Genomic DNA, 19,269 nt, shown 5'->3' on the forward strand with positions numbered 1-19,269 from the left:
TTACAGTTATGTTAAGTTTTTAAATAAATAAAGAGAAAAAAGAAAATCGATTTCAGTATCTAGGCCTTTTTTCAGATGGAAGTTGGAGAACAGTACTATATGAACTGCACTCCAACTTCTTAAATAATAATGATAAATATTTATAACGGCACAAAATATGTGGAACATTCTTATATAATACAGGGTGTCCCGCCGATGGTGTAATATGCTCAACAGAACTTATAGTTTTTAATACGCTAATTACGCAAAAATACTTGATGCATTTTCTGTTATTAAAATTCTTAAGACTATATGTTTACACCCGTCTACTATTGCAATGCAGCATACTGCGAGATCATAATCCAAGTACAATTTACATTTTGTTAATTTCTATCGTAACATCTATAGTTGAATACTATATAATACTCAGTGTCACGTTATGCGAGATGAGCTGCACTTTCTCGTCTAGCAGCAAGCGCACAACTTCATAGTCGGCAAGAGTCGCTATTTTCATAACTGTTGCGCGCGGTCGTATTTATTTATACTGCGACAGAGGGCAATGGACGCCCATATTATAACGTAACAATCTACCTACTAATAATCTAAACTTTTAGATGTTTTATATAAATAATTTCATCAGAAAAAAATATTTTTGATCATTAGATTTATAAAGTGATGAACATTCATTAAGTACATTCAATATCTTTCAACATCCTATACTATTAATTCTATACCTTCCATCATATTACGATAGTCTATGCAAAAATAAAACGAAACTGTATTAATAAAAATTATTTATTTACGATGGTCAAAACGCTACAGGAGCAACGCAACCCGTCATCCGTTGTAAGGCACTAGTCGAAAAACGGACACGCCGAACTATATAATAAATTATTACATAATTAATAATTACATTGCTCATTACACATTGTTCATTTAAAATTGTACCGTTTTTTAATACCTTGTTTAAAAAAAAGTCTATAGAATATAACGGTAATATTTTAAATGGACAATCTATACAAGCCCACCCTAATAAATAATATTTTAACACTACAAAAATAAATTTATTTTCTACTAATCAATAGAAATAGATTGTAATTTATAACAAAAGCGTCGTTTTGGCATTCAAAGGTCAGTAAATAGATTCAAAACATCCCAAAACGCATACACAGTATTAGCTTGTTTATTGCAGAGACAAAATATGATATTTTGTTTATTAGATTTGAAAGACGATTGTGACGACTCTGTATGACAGTTTGAGTTTGTGTTCTTAAATAAGTGTAACTGATTTCAATACAAATAAAATATTTAAAAATACCTTAGAGGATTTGACGGATCGGTAAGTTTAAAATGTAACGGCTGCAAAGTTGGCTGCTAGTGAGAAACGGAAATAATGTACCGAGCACTTTCTATATGCGTTGTAATATTTATACAGAACAAATAAGACGACACTAAGAAAAAAATATTTCTAATCGATATACTACTACTACTGTAAATATTCTATATAATACCCAGATCAGATATGTTACGAACAATTTCATGATATATACAATGCAACTACGCATTTGAAAATTTGGTTCCTTCTTTAACGATACTACTCGATATTTAAGCACATAGGAAAATACTATTGTCTTAATACTTAATTACTAATTATCATAAGAAAAAATCATCTACCATTATTATTATTACCCCACTTTCCTCTACACCGATTAATAACCTTATCTTAAAGTATGTGTGTATAACATTTAAGATTATCACGAAGCAGTAAACAACTCCATATTGGCATTTAGCTCAAAGGATTGTGCAATAACTATTAATTATTGGCACACGTTTTTTTTATTTTAAATAATGGATAGTTATACCAATCATTATTTTATTAAATATTAAACCAATTCCTGAATAAAAACCGAGTTAAATAACTCGTCTCATAAAAGACTGGAACTATCCAGAGTCCAGTTATTATTTATTGAGAGGTACATATATTATAAATATAATTAAGGTTAAATGTACATAGATAATTAATAAATAAAAAATACACCAGTTTAGGGATCAATAGACAATCAATACAAAGTAATAGTAACTTGGTGCACAATTCACAACTTTTTAGGAATAAAGTGAATGTTTAAACAATTATGAAATAATAAACAAGGCGGATCATATCAGGTATTCACGTCTTCACTCCTCGCTTACACATTATCATTATTTCCTAATGCTGTAAAGCTAAAAGCACATAAGAATTTTATATCACATTTCGAAAAGCCTGTTACGCACTTAATAGGTAAAAGGAATATAAATCTAATTTTGAGCCTCGTGAGATCATGCTGATTGTATGAAAAAATCTACTTTTTGCATCTCTTTATTTTAATGTGATTACAAAAGTTGTTTAATTGTACTTAATAATAACGCCCTAATTCAATATAATAAGAATTTAACTATATCACAATGTATGTCCCTATAGTATCAACATTATTTCGAACGGAAATTGTAATACAAGTAAATTTTTAATATATTCTACTGATTCGCTGTTACTGAATATATTGAATTACCTATAAGTGCAATAGTTAAAAAGCATTTCATTTCAATTTACTAACTATTATCGTATTGATTGCGTCAACAATTTTGAAACTTATATATCTAAGTCATATCCTAGTCATTTAACAAAGTCTTCTGTTAACTCATACTGATGTATTCGCAAGCTTTTATATTATTGCACCATAGTTAGTGCTTTGTACATCTTTACTTGTTAAACTTCTCGTTTCATACATGTTTAATATTCGGAATGTATCAACTGTCATACCTCTACAGACTACAGAATTACAACATTTTTGACTCCTTTATCCCCTTAGAGTACTATGTATCTTGCTGTTTCATATAATATCGACTTGATTAAGGTAATAATTTTTGTTACTAAGTTTATATCTTGCATAAAAACTTCCACGCCCATATTGGCACCTTTGTAAAACCTTTCTCTAGAAACCATTGCTATGACGGCGACAATTTATATAAGACATATTAACTACATCAAGCGCTTCATTGACTTCTAGTTCAAGACAAGAAAAAGGGATCGGTTTGTCTCGAGTATAAAACAAACGCATCACAGTCGAAATGTCGATTACGTAGTCCAAGTCGTAGGTGCTAAGGTTGATATGGTTTACAATGGCTTATTCGACCCCCCCCCACCCCTTCTCCCCATTTAAAGATCCCGACTACGAGAAGCTGTCCTGCTCCCTCTCGTGCCGGCTGTCGCAGTCGTAGTCGATATATTGATTACGAAAAGCTGTCCTGTTCGCACTCATCCCAGCTGTCGCAGTCGTAGTGGTCGCAGTCGTAGTCGATGTCACAAGCGGCATGACCAGTGGCATCTGAACTGATGTCGGTTAATGCCGCGTCAGACACAGGCTTCGAGGAGATGTCGAGAATCTAGAAATATTGTTATTGATTATTAATAATTTGTTATTGGACTATGAATATATCCAGCTTCTAAATATAATATAATCTTATTTTTGAATCAAATTCTACTCTCACAAACTTTTGCTAATGTTATAATAACATTAGCCGTGCGGGGCGTTTTCATCCGTTTTTATTTTTATGTGACTAGATTTTTGCGCATTATCCCCGATATCCCCATCAGTAAAGCGGCTCGACGGAACACAGTGTTTACTGGCCCGCTTTCCATGAGAGAGAGTGAGACAGAAATAACCCCCCCCCCCTCGCGTTAAGGGGCCCCGTTCGAGCAGGCGGTACCAACGTCGGCGGAGGAGCGCAGGCTGTAGTTGTCGGAGTGCGGGTCGCGGTCGGCGGGCGGCGCGGCGGAGCGGCGCACCGACACGCGCCGGCTGCCCGAGCGCGCCGCCACCGACGACGCTTGCGAGCGCTCTGCGATACATACATAATACATCTCTATATAAAATTCCTGTGACAAATGTTACTTATGAAATCTTCTGTACATATCGGGTAGGAATCGGCAAATCCTATATATTTTTCATACTCCCTAAATTATAAGAGTACGGCAGAACAGCGTTTGCCAGATTCAGGCCAGGCGTTTGGCAAAATCCCGCATTGTGATCAAATTTCTCTCTATTCTTTAAAAATTTTTAATTTATACCGCGTTTCAATGCTATAAAACTAAAAATTTAATATCATAAGGTTATCTTATTTATTACCCTAAGAATTACCTTTCCTACCCTAAATTTCATTTTGGGCCTACCTACAGTAAATAAGCATTTTTAAATTCGAAAATTGTAGCATCCATAAGTTGTTTTTAACATAAACATAAAAAATGAACCTTTAGCGGCCAGTGACACTGGGGAACCGCTCCTTGGTGATCCCAGACTACCGCTGAAGTACATTTCTGGGTTAGCTTCGTGGCGATCTGCAAGTAAGAATTATGAAATATCTAGCGTCTACTTTAGCCCATATTTTAATTACTTAAAAAGAAAATTTTGCGACATGGAATCAATTGCATAATATTTATTCAAAAATAAAAAGAACGAATAGAATATCATTGTTCACTATAAACATTACAATTATTAATATCAATGTTGAAATTTCAAATTTAAAATGGTTTTAATTAATTTCCTTCACGTGTGTGAAGTTCTAAGCTACTCACTACTAACACAAAATACAAATCAATGAACACAATTCGAGCCATTATTTTACATAATTTCTCACATTAACACTTTACACTACACACTACTCTCCGAGTGCCCAAACAAATGCCATCAACTGCGCCACCCTGAATACACACTGGATACACGCCACACCGGATATATACTGCAGCTGGACTAAAACCGCTTACAGACTCTCGAAAATTTGTATAATAGTCAGTTTGTAGCACTATATTACGCAGATGTATAGTTTAAAAACCTTGACACTACATAACACACACACTATCCTAACTATCACCACACTACCACTAACCATGTAGTAGGCATTATCGTATTGCGATAAAGCCTATGATCAAGAAAAAAAAATTACACAGTATACCGACCGCAGTCGACGATCTCGTGGAACAGGTAGTGCGCGATGGCGACGGGCTGGCGCGTCCACGGGTGCGCCATCAGCTGCGCCACGCTGCAGCGCTGCGACGGCTCCTTGCACAGCATCCAGCGGAGCAGCTGCTCCAGCTCTGCAATGTGTATGATTCGTGTTAGTAGTACACTGCGGTATTTGTGAGGAGGGTCTGATATATATTCGGTACAAAAATACAAATTAAACGCCTGAAATGTTCAGAAACTATAACCTGCGCAAAAATCTATTCAAAATAAAATAAAGTAATATTTTTAACATGATGTGTTATACCTTCAGACACAAGTTGTGGAAACGAGAGCGGCCCCTGTATAGTGTCCTCGATGTCGGAAAACGGGTTAACGAAGAATGTCAACACATACAGTGTTATCCCCATTGACCACATCTCCAACTCAGGACCTGCATACCTGAAATAGCATAACATGAGTATTGAAATTGAGAACATCTACAGTTGAAAGAAATTTAACATTTCATATATTTAAAATGTATATTGTATGAAACTATTCAAGTTATCAGAAGTTATAGTAAATTAGAAAAAGTGCACCCTAATCTATACAATCAAGTATTTATGACTTATGAGCCATGTAAAGAGTAAAAAGTTCCAGAATGGATCTAAATAGAGGAAAAACACTCACTTATTCCCCGCCAACACTTCAGGACTGCAATACTCTGTGGTTCCATAGAAAGTGGAGAATAACGTGTCTTTGCTCATAAACGTCGCTGAGCCGAAGTCTATGAGCTTCACGTGGAACTTGTTATCGATTATGATGTTCTCATCTTTGATGTCTCGGTGTAGTATGTTTAGCGAGTGCAAGTATTCTACCGCTTGACCGATCTGTAAATGTTGAATTAGTTAATAACTAATGAATCTTGAAATGTTGAATTAATTAATACTATAAGTTCTAAGTCTGGAACAACCGTATGTAGGATACATTGTTATTACCTTTGAAATATTCCAAAATAAACCTCAGTCACAATGAAATTTAACAAAATTGTAGATAATCTTCTAATGTCGTTTTTATCGTACTTCGTTGACAAAATTAACAGACGTTAAATTTCTTTATTAAATAAGAATGGATAAAGTCTACAAACAGAATTTACCGAACCAAACACGGTGAAATGTCTTTAATTTAAACCTGTTTCTGTAATAAAACATTCATTCATTTCATTCATTCATTCATTCATATTCAATGAACATAATTATATTTATTTACCATATCTTATAGTTTTTGAAAACAACGATCACCTGTCTAAATATATAGCTAAGCAGCGGTTCATCCAGCCGCGGCCTCCTCTCAATAAACTCGAACAGGTCCATGCCGGCGCCGTGCTTCTCCATCACCATTTGGAAGTACTTGTCGTTCTCGTACACGTCCAACACGCTTACCTGAGTGAAATTGTTTTTTAATTATGTATGAATAGTTAAAAATAAATTTTCTGAAGAGTGTATTGGTTGTAGCATGAGTAGTGGGCGTGGTTATTATTTATTTTCGGGAATTTGAAGAACATTTCAAAAACATCACGTTTTAAAATAATGATGTAAGCTAATAAATAGATTTTATCAGATTTTAGAAACAAATTAAAGAAAAGCCAGCCCAATAAGGCAATAGCTTTGATTTAAAACCTTAAAAAACATAATATGGATATTTGTGACATTTTGATATCACAGAATTTCGGTATCATGTATTCCTAATTCATATTTTGTATCAAAAAAAAAAAATATATATCTATCTATCTTTCAAGATGATACTCACAATATTGGGATGTTTTAGTGTCATCAGGAGGCTAAGTTCGAGCGGCACTTTCTTGCCATCCGGCCCGTCCACCCAGAACTGTGCGCCGACCTTTTCTTTGAGAATAAACTTAGCTACTGTAAGCAAGCGGTCCGATCGTCTGTATGCCATTTTGACGCAACCATAAGCACCCTTGCCTGGAAATAAAGTGATGTAGATCTTTGTATAGAATCATTTAACCAGAACATTTAAGATTAAAAAAAATTAAACTGCCTTCAAACTGTCAGAACTAGACGAAATTGAAAGAAATAATTAAAAAGATTCATCGAAATCGGTTAACCCAGTAAAAAGTTAAGAAATTAAACACCAAAAATATATAGAGTAGAATTAAGAAACCTTCATTATACATTGGTTAAAAATACTATGCCTGAGCCTCGTTGGAATACCATGTAAATATTTACAACTATGTTTAAGTCTGTGTTCTTTTGAAATTTAACCATTATTATTATTCAAAATATTAATAAATAAATATTTACCAATTTGCTTGAGTGTTACATAATGTTTGCTGTACTCCCCAGCTATCTGTTCGTCGCCGCATTGACTCATCAATGACATGGATTGCGGTCTACTGCTCACTGATTTATTGCCCTATAAATTGAAGACATGTATGCTATTCAGGGTGTACTATAATCAATGGAACATACCGTTTTTCAGATGCTGAAAGATGATCTGATCGCTCAAGATTTTTTTAATATATTCTCAACTCTCATGTATATATCCCTGACTGACAATGCGCCGAGCGTCGCGCTTTCATTTAAGATTGTTTTTATACACATTTGATGATTGATTTGCAGTCAGTTTTTGCGGGCCGAGTAGTTAAAGAAAAAATAAAATCGAAATGATTCAATAGCGGTTTATTACTTGAAAACCTATACGTTTCATTGATGATAGTACACAAATTCTTGCAGACCTTGGTGTACGATCTTATGTATTATTTCGAAATGTTCGTTATGTGTGAATAGTACACTAAAAAAAAAACTTAAAAATTTATTTATTCAAAGAGACTTTTATATAAGAACGTTTAAATCGTCATAACACAGTTTACAGAGAGCAGATTCTACAGAGAAAGGCCAGCAAGAAACTCAGTAGTTGCCCAATTTTGTTTCAACTGGGCATATTAAGCATTTTATTTGAAAAACTGTACATTTCATCGGTGATGATAATACACAAATTCCCGCAGACAACGGAACACAAATATACGATTATAAATATTAATCGAAATGTTAATCATGTACATGATGTATGAATAGGTATAGTCAAAACAGACTCACGAGCACGAGCGAGTTGTCGGCGGTGGAGGCGAGGCTGGAGGCGAGCGTGGCGCGGCGCACGCCCAGCCACACGCAGCGCACGCTGCGCCCGCTCGCCAGCTGCATGCTCGACACCGTGTACACCACGTCTGTGGTCATGTGGGTATTCATGCGTCTTGTTACGATACACGAGTTAGTTCAGCATGTAGTGTGAGATGTTAGCTTTATACCCACGACTACATTCAAATTTAAATTTCAAACATTTGCGAATGTCTTTAAAAACATAAAAAAATATACTAAAATTTAACCAATCGGAAAAGAAAGAGAATATCGCAATCTTATGTCGAGAAGTGGGAGGGGGCTTTTAAGAGCCAAAAATTCGTTTTCTCGATTTCCAGCAAAATGCTGCGAAAAAAATTGATACACAAAGATGTAGGTAATTGAATAAGATAAAAATTTTGCTTTATGTTTTTTTTCACATAAAAAACGCAAAATCGTAAAAAAATCAAATGAGGTTGTTTCTTATTCTTTTTGTTTTATAATATATATCTATATGGTAATTCCACTCACTCAGTTCAGTACCATCCCTATGAAGGACGACGCCCCGGTAGGTGCCGTCCTTGTGCCGGCAGTCCACCGGCTCGTAGTCGAGCTTGCTGTTGCGCGAGTGCGTCGGGGTCGATGTTGTCACGTGACTGCGCATCATTCGCTTCGCCACGCACGGGGTTTCGGGGGGTTCGTCTGAAGGTAAAAGGAAGAAAAATTTTTTTATTTTTTTAAGAGAATAATAGAAGATTTTGTTTCCTTTACACCAAAAATAACAAAATAATGATAAAAATCAATTTTTATGCTTATCATATATGTTAACGGTTTTATTTTTATTTTTTGGGAATAATTAATTTAAAGTATGGAAAATATTATGTACAAGTATTATTCCTATAGGAATATGTCAATTAACCAAGCTTTGGTCGGCATTTACAATGTTTGAAATAACTTCTACTGCTTAACCAAGTTAAAATAAAAAGGATAAAAAAGTATTTTGATACTTACCATCAAACTTCTTTCTCGGAGCTGATTCAGTCTGCGTTTCTAAATCTATATCATTGCTTAAGCTATCTAAGCTTTCGTTGCCATTATGTTTCGGCAGGTCTTCAATCTCACAACCAGAGGGCGGCATTTCGTTGATCGGCGTCAGAAAATCTGCACTAGTTTCATTCGAATCGCAGAAATCCAAAGAAATACTACTTCTATCGTCCCTTCCCTGTTGATTTGCTTTCATGCCCTTATATTTGCTTGCATCAAAAGACAACCTTAATGCCGGGTCGTTCAGTCTCATTTTCGGGGAAGATCCGGTAGGCGTAACTTCCTGGGAATGCTGCGATGTGTAATAAATGGAATCGGATTTCTCTGAAGGTTTTCCGGGGGGTTGTTTCGTGGGATGACTTTGTTCAGAGCGCAGAATATTTTCCGAACGCGACTTGGAGATAGAGCTCTGGCAGTAATTCTCGTCGTCTATGGACATTCCTGACATTCCGGAAGTGACGTCAGGCAAGGCTGACATGTCATTCCTCTGTTCAGTGGTACTCAAACTCGAGACCATGTCCTGTGTGGGTGTTGGCGTGTGAGTGACCAAGCTGCTAGATTTATCTAGACAGAGTGCGCTCGATGACTTTTCTCTTGTTGTGGACAGGATTGACGGTTGGACATTGAGGGACATACATGCAGATTTCTGACTTCCATTAAAGGCGCCACATGAGTCCTCGTCTGTATCTGAAACTAAAATGCAAGATTAGTTGACTGGACATATTATTTTGCCTACAATTTTTTTCTCATATATTTCTTTGCCTTACCTGAACCATCGTCTTCATTATTAACGGGAGATAATGTCATATTCCTGTTGCTCTCCTGCATCTTCACCAAATCAGCTTCCCTACAAAAGTTCTGTATGACATCTTCAATGTGATGACCTATCACTTCAGACTGGGGTTTGCCAAAAGTCAGCATTGAGAAATGTTGGTTGCAGGCAGTGATGATACCACCTTCGTCGACTACAAGCAAGCCACTTACGTTGTATGTTACCTGTAGAATGTATACTTTTAATATTGCTTTGCATTGAGACATTACTAACATATAAATGTGTCTCATTTCAAACAAAAAAAAAAATACATATTAACACAAAATACTCTCACAATTTGATAAAAATTAAAGCCTTTATTTCTATATTATTTTTAGCATATACATTTTTTTATATATTTTTTTATTAAAGCATTATATATTTTTTAAAATTTTTCATTATAATTATTTTAAAACCCTATTATACTTACCCTAACATTAACTTCAAATAAAGGTTTCTCTTTATTGCCTTTTACTGTCTGCATTGCATCTGGCTTGGATAACCACAAACACAATGGAAAAGAACCACCATCCAATGTTCTTCCTGTTGAGTTTGATAATGATTATGATTAATACAATTTTATCTTGACTCAAAATCTCGAAAGAGAATATACAAATCTACTATTTGAGTACAAAATTTGATTTTACCAGTAGCTTTTTGTTTTGATAAGTTCTTTGGTATGGCCGCATCATAAGGAGGCATCTGTATTGAAGGTATAAGAGAAGAGATTGCCAATCCAACTAGCTTATCTGATGTTTCAGCTTGGAACAATAATCCTGCGTCAGCGCCTTCACAGGAAATGATGGTGCCCGTATCAGCTTCGACTGTGAACTATAATATACAATCAAAATTATGAAGCAATTGAATAGTGTGAGGGTAAAAATAAAAAATAAATGATTATAGCATAATTTTTTCAATTCGAAAAACTCATTTTTAATTTTTTTTATTAAATGTATTCTAGCTTTTATTTTGTTCTATATTGAATTGTTACTAGTTGTAACTAGTATTATCCTAGTAAAACTAGTAATAACAGAGGCATTAAGAACACATTCTGACTAGGAAAACTGCATTCTATCGGAAAACAGGTTTAAACAATAGTAAAGAAATTACCAAAACATTTTTACAACTGACTGGTTCAGCTACCACTAAACATGGCCCGTCGCTGTCCAGCTGCCGTATCCACAAAGAAACTTGTACAGCATTACCATCTTTGGACAGCAATTCAACAACCTGAAACATTCAGTCACATGGTGGTATTAAGTAGATCCTACTGATATTATCCATGGGTAAAATCACACAGGGCACAGTTAGCATCATTATATATACATTTTTTAATAAAATGATTATTATATATGTTCCCACTGCAGGGACTCGTCCCGCTTTCCTCACTATGTTTTTCTTCACCATTTCAAGTAGTGATGATCATGTGTACATGAAAATCAATATATTTATTGCATGCTCACCTCCAACCTCTTGATTTAAGTCGAAGGTTCATAGAGAAAAATTTTGTTATTCATAATAGTTTAAAATAATTGCGTCTAACAAAGCCATACACACTACTTACTTTTCCACTGAGTAAAACAACAGTCCCATCTTCAGAAGTATCCCCATCTTCAGCTCCATGCAAATTGAACTTTTTTCGATTTCTTTTATGAAGCAGATCCGAAAAATGCAAATCGCATAGTTCGCCTGATGAATAGCCAAGAAGGGAACATGCTTTGTTGTTTACTATTAGAATCTGTGAAATACACATGAATACATGAATACTGTAAAAGGAAGTTCCTGAACAGACATAAATCTGTTCATCTACAAACAATATCTATACAGTATTATAACATCATAATAGATTGGGTTATCATATGTTTGATTAAATGCAAGAATCATATACTTAGAAATTGGGGATATAGACAGATTTATCAGTGAAGTGTTTGTAATAAATCAGAATAACCAATGTATGAATTGTGCTTCAATATTACAGTTAAAAGTATTCAAACAAAATCTCTCTCCGTTTCTATATGAAACAGAAAATTAACACAAATAAAGCAATGATAAACTTATTAGAATTAGATGAATCATTTGTTTTACTACCTGATAAAGATTACCTTAGAACTATTCGGTTCGATTGTGAAGACAGCTTTGCTATTGATGTTCTGTTGGATGCGGTCAGTTTGTGACTGCGCTGGAGAGCCTGTCACATCACCTGCTGCTATGGATGTGTTAAATCGGAGACCATTTGGACCATCCACTGGAATTACACAGACTTTTGTTAATGCTGTGAATTATTATTATTATACATACCTAAATATAATAAAAATGCAAAAAAATCTAACACTACATATCCAAGTCTAAATTATAATGATTAATTTTGCAATTGACTTCAAAGGCTCAAAGATAAAGTTTTTTAGTGTAAATTAAAGTATTTTCCATGTGTTCATTTATTTGTAGTTTATATATATATTTATTAGTTATGTCATGCATATGAGAAATAATTAATAAGAGCATATAAACTCTACATTACCTCTCACTAAATCAACAGACTGTTTAAGTTTAGTAGGTGTTTCTAACTCCATTTTGATGGGTCTCACACGGCGTTTCAGCCGTGGAAAGCTCTGATTACCTTCAAAAGAGCAATTGTTCCAAACATTGGTGAATTTCTGCGAAGCTTTGACAGTCCTGCAATAAATAATGCTATGTTATACTCGAAATATTAATATAGTAATCCAGTTAAAGATAATAATATTTATAAGCATGTTTAAATATTTTACCTGCATTTGTTGTCAATATCCAAGCACTTGACAGGTGTAAAACAGTCTCGATTTTCATTTACAATAGCAGCACTAAATTGTGGTTTCTGAAACGGTATACCTCACATTACTTCAATAGGTTTATTATAAATTATCACTGTATACCAATCCCTCTTTACAAAGAAGAAACTTACAGGTTTCGGAGACAAATTGAGATGTTCTGGCGAGTAAATATCCACAAATCTTCTTAATCTAGGCTTTAAAGGTGTGAGCGACGAGCAATCTACCGCACTATAGAATAAGAACATATATTAGCATTTAAATACATAACAATTCATCGAATCCGTCTACAAATAGTACAAATAAAATGAAATAGCTGCTTTATGATTTATTTACATCCTTCAAAGTTATTTTTGAAAGAAAATCGATAAATTACAGCGCGCAGGTTCAAAATAATGGTATGAAGTTTTTGTAACAAAATTAATATATATTACCAATTTTTATTTATGATTTGTGCCGAATCCATATTGACTTCTTTACAAAAGTTTTAATAGAAAAGACTTTCTATAATCCTTTCAGTTCTATCGCTGTGATAATAAAATTTAAAACAAAGAATCATTTCAAATATTCAAACCGAAACAGCTGTCAATGTTTGAATTTTGATTTAGTTGCGTTCATAATAAAAGTAATAAAATATAACAAACATTAATTAATATAAGCTGCAACAAATTATTTGTGTTGTGTTATAAAAAAAAAACAATAAGAGTAATTTAATATGCTGAATAAATTATATTATTATAATTATACAATAAGTGTTCCCTATTGTAGTTTTTTTAATGCGCCATCTACAATTCCATTGTGTACTTATTATGTACACGGACATCTTAACATTTGTTTTATTTATCTGTCTAACATAAAGATGTCACTTCTAGGAAAAAGTAAATAAAACCTTTAATCTTTTGGTTAAATTGTTGAACAATATAAAAAATAATCAGTAAATATTTCTTATTCAATAAAGAATAAAATATAATAAAAAAAAAACAAGCAATAGAAGTATACATTGTATATTTTTGTAAATAATTGCTATCGCAAGTCGTATATGGATTTGAACTTGGGTCTTAGCTCTTTTCAACTGTTTCAAATTTTTACTTCATGTTCCGACTGGGAGCGTGGCGTCTCCTGTAATCCGGCTACTCGGAGGTCGGGCTCGGAGGATGGTTTGAGGTCGGGAGTCCTGGTACTGTGTGGTCCATGTTGACTGGACGTCCACACTAAGCCCGGTATTAATATGGACCCCCCGGAGGAGTCTGGGGGGTGCAGGTTCACTAAGGAGGGGCGAACCGGGCCAGGGGGGAAACCCAGCAGCCAAAAGTCCCCGTATCGGGCAGTAGTGGGATAGCGGCCGGGAGTGGACGCTCAGTATCAGCCCGACCAATACAATCAGACCCGTTCCTTTTGCTTCATACAATTTGGAAGTAAAATTATATCTATTCATGAGTCCCTTTTACTTTTAGCAATAATGGCGATATTGTTTTTCGTTTATTATTTTCACTCTGAAAACCTTTGCTCATTACATTATGTGGTTTTTCGATTGAAAAACTAGACATAGTTTTAACCGTCTCTACCGTTTTAGTCATAGAAACAATAAATATAGATATGTGACGTAAAAAAAATTAAGCCCTCGAATTAATGATTTTTAGCCAATATAGAAAAACACGTTGCCCTTAGCGTACAATCTATTTAACTTACAAAATTTTATCTGTTTTCTTCTCTTATTTCAATTGAACATATTATCATTCATTTATTTATCTTGACATGAGTATAAAAATTTATTTTTACCCAAAAAAAAAAAAATTGATCAGAACAGTTTTAGAAGGTAATATATTCAATGTGGGATCACAGGATCATTCAACAACAGCGAAATAAATTCTAGAAGCAGACAAGATCACAAACGTATACTTCAGAGACAGGTAAATGCGTTCCGGTTGTATACTTGTGTAGTGCACTTTCAAATCTCAAGGTCCATTTGAAGTCCTTTCAATGTATTACCACGTACTACGCCCATTTGAGTGGACCCAATTATTTGACCATTACTACAATGTAATACCAACCTTCTTTGAATGACATTAAACACATTTTATGAAAACAATAGCTATTGCGGATTGTTACATATGCATTGTATTTATTTGTTAACTTTATACCATAATTAATTATTTTAATGGGATACTAGCTATTATGCTGGACATTGATTTTGATAGCCGGTGGAATTGGTCACGTTTTGGAACATTCATAGTCTTGATAGCGGATTTAGATTTAGGATTTAGGTACATAATGACCTTAAATGAATAAATCAAGTTTTTAAATTGAAAAATAATTATTAGTGATTATATTCCTTATAAATAAACAACATACAAACATACTACGATTTGCTTCATCCGGTTTTATGATCATTCATGTCAGGACTATTATAAAAGTAGGTAAAATTATAATAATATGTACTAATACAGATATTCAAACTTTTTGGTAGGTACTCCTTACGATGCGATGTATATTATCTATGCCTTACAGTATCCACAGATAATATTATACATACTAGTACTGTAACGTTCAAGTTCAACTACATGATGAATATTTTTACCGTTTAAACAACTTATATATAAACATTTTAATTTTAAAGCAATATCATACTCTAGGCTGGTTATAGTTTACTAATGTATACCTAGTTATGAGCGACACAAAAACTCATCCAACTTTTCGAAAGAAGTGCTTTTTGTATAAAGAGGATTGTAAGAGCTTTCCAAGATAATATTAATAAAATGAAATCACATAGGGTTTGGACAGTAGCTTGTACAAAGAAATAGATTCTTTTTCAAAAGTTAAATTCGTAGTTCAAATGTTAAAAAGCCTATTATTACTAGAATTGGCCTTCTGTACTAAATTAATTATTTTGTTAATAAATTTAAAATTAATAATACCCGAAAAACCTTTTGTTTAACTAATAAAAATATATCGACAGAAGGCGGTCAGGATTGTCTTCGGCCATGCTTCTAAGCGTGTAGGCAGTGGATACGAGCAAGGGAAATAAAAGTTACTTCGAATTGAAAGTCGGTTGTAATTCAAATTTAAATTAAATGACAATATCACTTTAACCGTTAACTTAATTTTACACTTGAAATTGGAACGCGGTACAGTTCCTAGGAGACTTGCTATCGCAGAGACGGCTGGACAATTTCTGATTGTCCCGCTCGGCTTACGCCCGTCCTAGACTCTGTATAACGCTATTAGATGGCGCTGGCGCTCCAATATCTCGACGCTTTGTTCGGTTGTTAGTGTATGTATCCAATAGATGGCACTGGCAGTCCAATACCTCGATGTTTTGATCAATTTTCAGTGTGTATTCGACAAATAAATATCATAATTTATGTTTAATGTTTCATTGAAGCCTACTGGCTACTGATAGTAATAGCATTTAAGATTAAATGCTTAAAACCAGTTTGCACTACTTTAAAATGATATTTGTGTCATAATAATTATTACTTTAAATGATATTATAGCCAGTAATGTTAAACGATATTGACCAAAATTAGTGCATTTGTGATAAGAATTACATAATAGCTCCTTTCACGAGCGTTGTGTAAGTATAACTGCTTAAAGAATAGGTTTCGATATTATGAAAAGGCTTTCAAATCCTAAACCAGATTTATTATCTGTGGAATATAAATGGTACTTTATAAAAGATACCTTTGTGTGAAAAATTAAGTACTTATTTCTTGCAATTGAGGTGACTGTGATAAAATTGTTATTATTATGTAATTTCTGTTTTAATTCTGTCGGTACTTACATCATGAAAACTTTCAAAAAATAAACATATTACTATAAGTGCTAATTGACGGCATGACCAGACAATAACATATCTGCATCACTCATAGACGAATTTTTCAAATTTATTACGGAATTTATAAATTTTGAATAGATAAATACCTCATGACGATATCTCATTATTTTCAAGTTGATTATACACAATGCATTCATATTTGCAATTGTATGGAGTTAATATAATGGAGCAGATAGGAGATAATTCTTGAATAATTTAAAGAGCTTCTAGCAACACTTTCGGTATCTTGAGGCGCGTGTAGTGTAAAAAAGATGGCAATTTAATTTATTGTTACATATAAAATTTGTATGAATTCTAGTGATCATACTGCCAACTAAACAAAACACATATAGAATATATACGCTTATCCCGTAGTGAGATCTACGCCTGACCAATACTTTTCGCTTTAACTATTAGGCCGTGCTAACTGCATGTATTGTTTCTTATCTCCCAACACAATAACGCGTAATGCATTATTAAAACTAACAATATTATTGCAACACAAAGCTTCAGATACATGCGATTACATTGTACCAAAGTTTCGCACTAAATGAGGTGTTATTGTAATTAAAAGGATAACCTTAACTTGAGGTCACCTAAAACTATTCACTTAACCTCGCCATGTATACGCACTTTTACTGTATCCCATTATGACTTAATACATATGTAGACCGGCTATTAAATGTATTCTTAAAGAACAATTACTTTGCATTACTGTTATCTGGCTGTATGGTATGTAATTACTTTGAGGTTGAATTATTTATTTTACTTGTTATATTTAACGATTAATTCATTCCTCTGTAAAGTCGATGGCAAAGAAGATAAGCTAAAAAAAGTACAATTGTGCGCTTTAAATGCATCAAATAAATATAAAAATGTTGATTTTGTAAGTTTATATTTCAATTTTATTGCAGGAATACCCCCTATAATGATTTGGCCATGGACCACAACGTTAGCCAAGTGCGGGTTGGTAGATAGCGAAAACTTTGTTGATTTAACTGCTGAGTAACATGGTCTGCTTTAACGAAATTATACCCATATTTATATTACAAATGCGTAATGCACATCTGTCTGGGTATTAGCTACGTTATTCTGTCTAGACTGCAGAAAAGGTTGGAAAAGGAGACAAATAAAATTTAGAGAAAGTAAAAGAGGGGATGGAAATTCGTATAACAGATGTTTCATGACAGAAAAGGAATAGAAAGAAAGCAACCTTTATGTTAATGGTAAACGGTGGAGACAAAAGAGTCGAATTAATGGGGCACAGATCACTTATAAGTGAGTGAAAATCTATCTGTCACATCACCCCTGTGGCATAAGACATAGAAAATATTACCTCTATATTATCTATTAAGTGATTTGTACACGCGTCCATTACAATATGAGGGTCTAGTTGCGCACAATAATGGTAACAACATTAGAACCTTGATATTAATGTCTCAATAAGATTAAGTGTTTTCTGTTTCAATTTGTCATATTGCAACAATCACTCGTAAAAGTCATGCATCAAATGTTCTTATGATATTTTTCATTAATTACAAGCCTACTGAGGAGACAAAAGCACGACCTTGATCGATTTAATTTTGACAAAGTCATCGGTACAAAATGGAACATTGACACGGCGTGTTCGATTAGGGCACAGCGGATGTAATCGTGATTTAAATGACATTGCCGTATCGTGTAGGCACATACTACATGAATTGAATCGCGGTGTGTGTAGTATGAAGAAAAACCCAAAGGAATACGGGAAAATATCTGCTTACTTAAGTCATAATAAGATAGAAGGTAGGTTAGGTTAGGTACTATAATATAGTAAAAAGAAAAATACGTATGAATGTATTTCCTTCGAACTGCTTTTTCCAGAAATCACCATTAGTCTCCTTAAAATTATACAATAATACAGAGACTTATGGTATACAAGGACTATTAGGTATAATTCATAACATCTACACTGTACATTATTGTAATGGTATATACAACCCCACTTATAATCGTATAATAAGTTTTTATAGTACTGCTTTAAACTAGACAACACTGCTTCTCAGAAAGTGAAACAGCAAATATCTCAAAAGCGTGCACATATTTGCAAACCGAGTTATTTGATGTGACGTGACCTTTTGATCGATACAGATTTACCATTGAACTTGTGTGACTCTATGTTGCAACTGACATACCTTTTGTCGTTTCCGAACGAAGGCTATCGTTTATCGATGTGAGACATTTTATTAGCGAATTAGGAGTTATGTGACAATGTTACACGCAAAAGATGATGATACGGGGTGTCGAAATCAGCCTTCTGTTCAATGAAGGGTTGTGAAATATATATGTTGGATAATTTTGTTAGCGTGTGTTACCTATTCTTATGTTTTTCTTGTAATGCAGTTTTCGTAGATTCGATAATTGACGTAACCTTTTCACGCGGGTCATGTTTACAATGTCACGATTTGTTTCAATTGTTTTTGCCTTCGAATTAAAAATTTGTGCGTGTCGCGATTCGGTTGTAGGTATTATTGGTAACATAAATAAAGCACGATCGACGTTATGTTGCGTTTATTTTAAAAATAAACGTTGGTTTAATTCGATTTGACCTATTGGGTATCTACTATTTCAAATGAAATTTCTCGAGGACACTTCAAAATTTAATAAATGTAACTAAAAAACATTAGTTGCTAATTTAATGAAATTTACTCACGAATATAACATTAAG

The 19,269-nt window shown here is 33.8% G+C and overlaps 1 protein-coding gene across 1 annotated transcript; it reads right to left on the reverse strand.

The window, feature by feature from the left end:
* Positions 1-758: 758 nt before the first annotated feature.
* Positions 759-13,291, reverse strand: LOC119829679 (PAS domain-containing serine/threonine-protein kinase). Its single transcript, XM_038352307.1, has 22 exons — positions 13,183-13,291; positions 12,883-12,979; positions 12,710-12,795; positions 12,463-12,617; positions 12,047-12,189; positions 11,509-11,682; positions 11,055-11,174; positions 10,592-10,775; positions 10,375-10,487; positions 9,901-10,129; positions 9,101-9,826; positions 8,621-8,791; positions 8,072-8,199; positions 7,277-7,388; positions 6,762-6,937; positions 6,254-6,394; positions 5,643-5,842; positions 5,281-5,414; positions 4,970-5,107; positions 4,265-4,351; positions 3,728-3,855; positions 759-3,399 (listed from the first exon to the last, which is right to left on the reverse strand). Exons 1-22 carry the CDS (start codon positions 13,212-13,214, stop codon positions 3,247-3,249), a joined length of 3,627 nt encoding a protein of 1,208 aa, XP_038208235.1. The 5' UTR covers positions 13,215-13,291; the 3' UTR covers positions 759-3,246.
* Between the last annotated feature and the right edge of the window lie 5,978 nt (positions 13,292-19,269).

Source organism: Zerene cesonia, chromosome 10 (assembly GCF_012273895.1).
Source record: "Zerene cesonia ecotype Mississippi chromosome 10, Zerene_cesonia_1.1, whole genome shotgun sequence".
In the NCBI taxonomy this organism is placed as follows: domain Eukaryota; kingdom Metazoa; phylum Arthropoda; class Insecta; order Lepidoptera; family Pieridae; genus Zerene; species Zerene cesonia.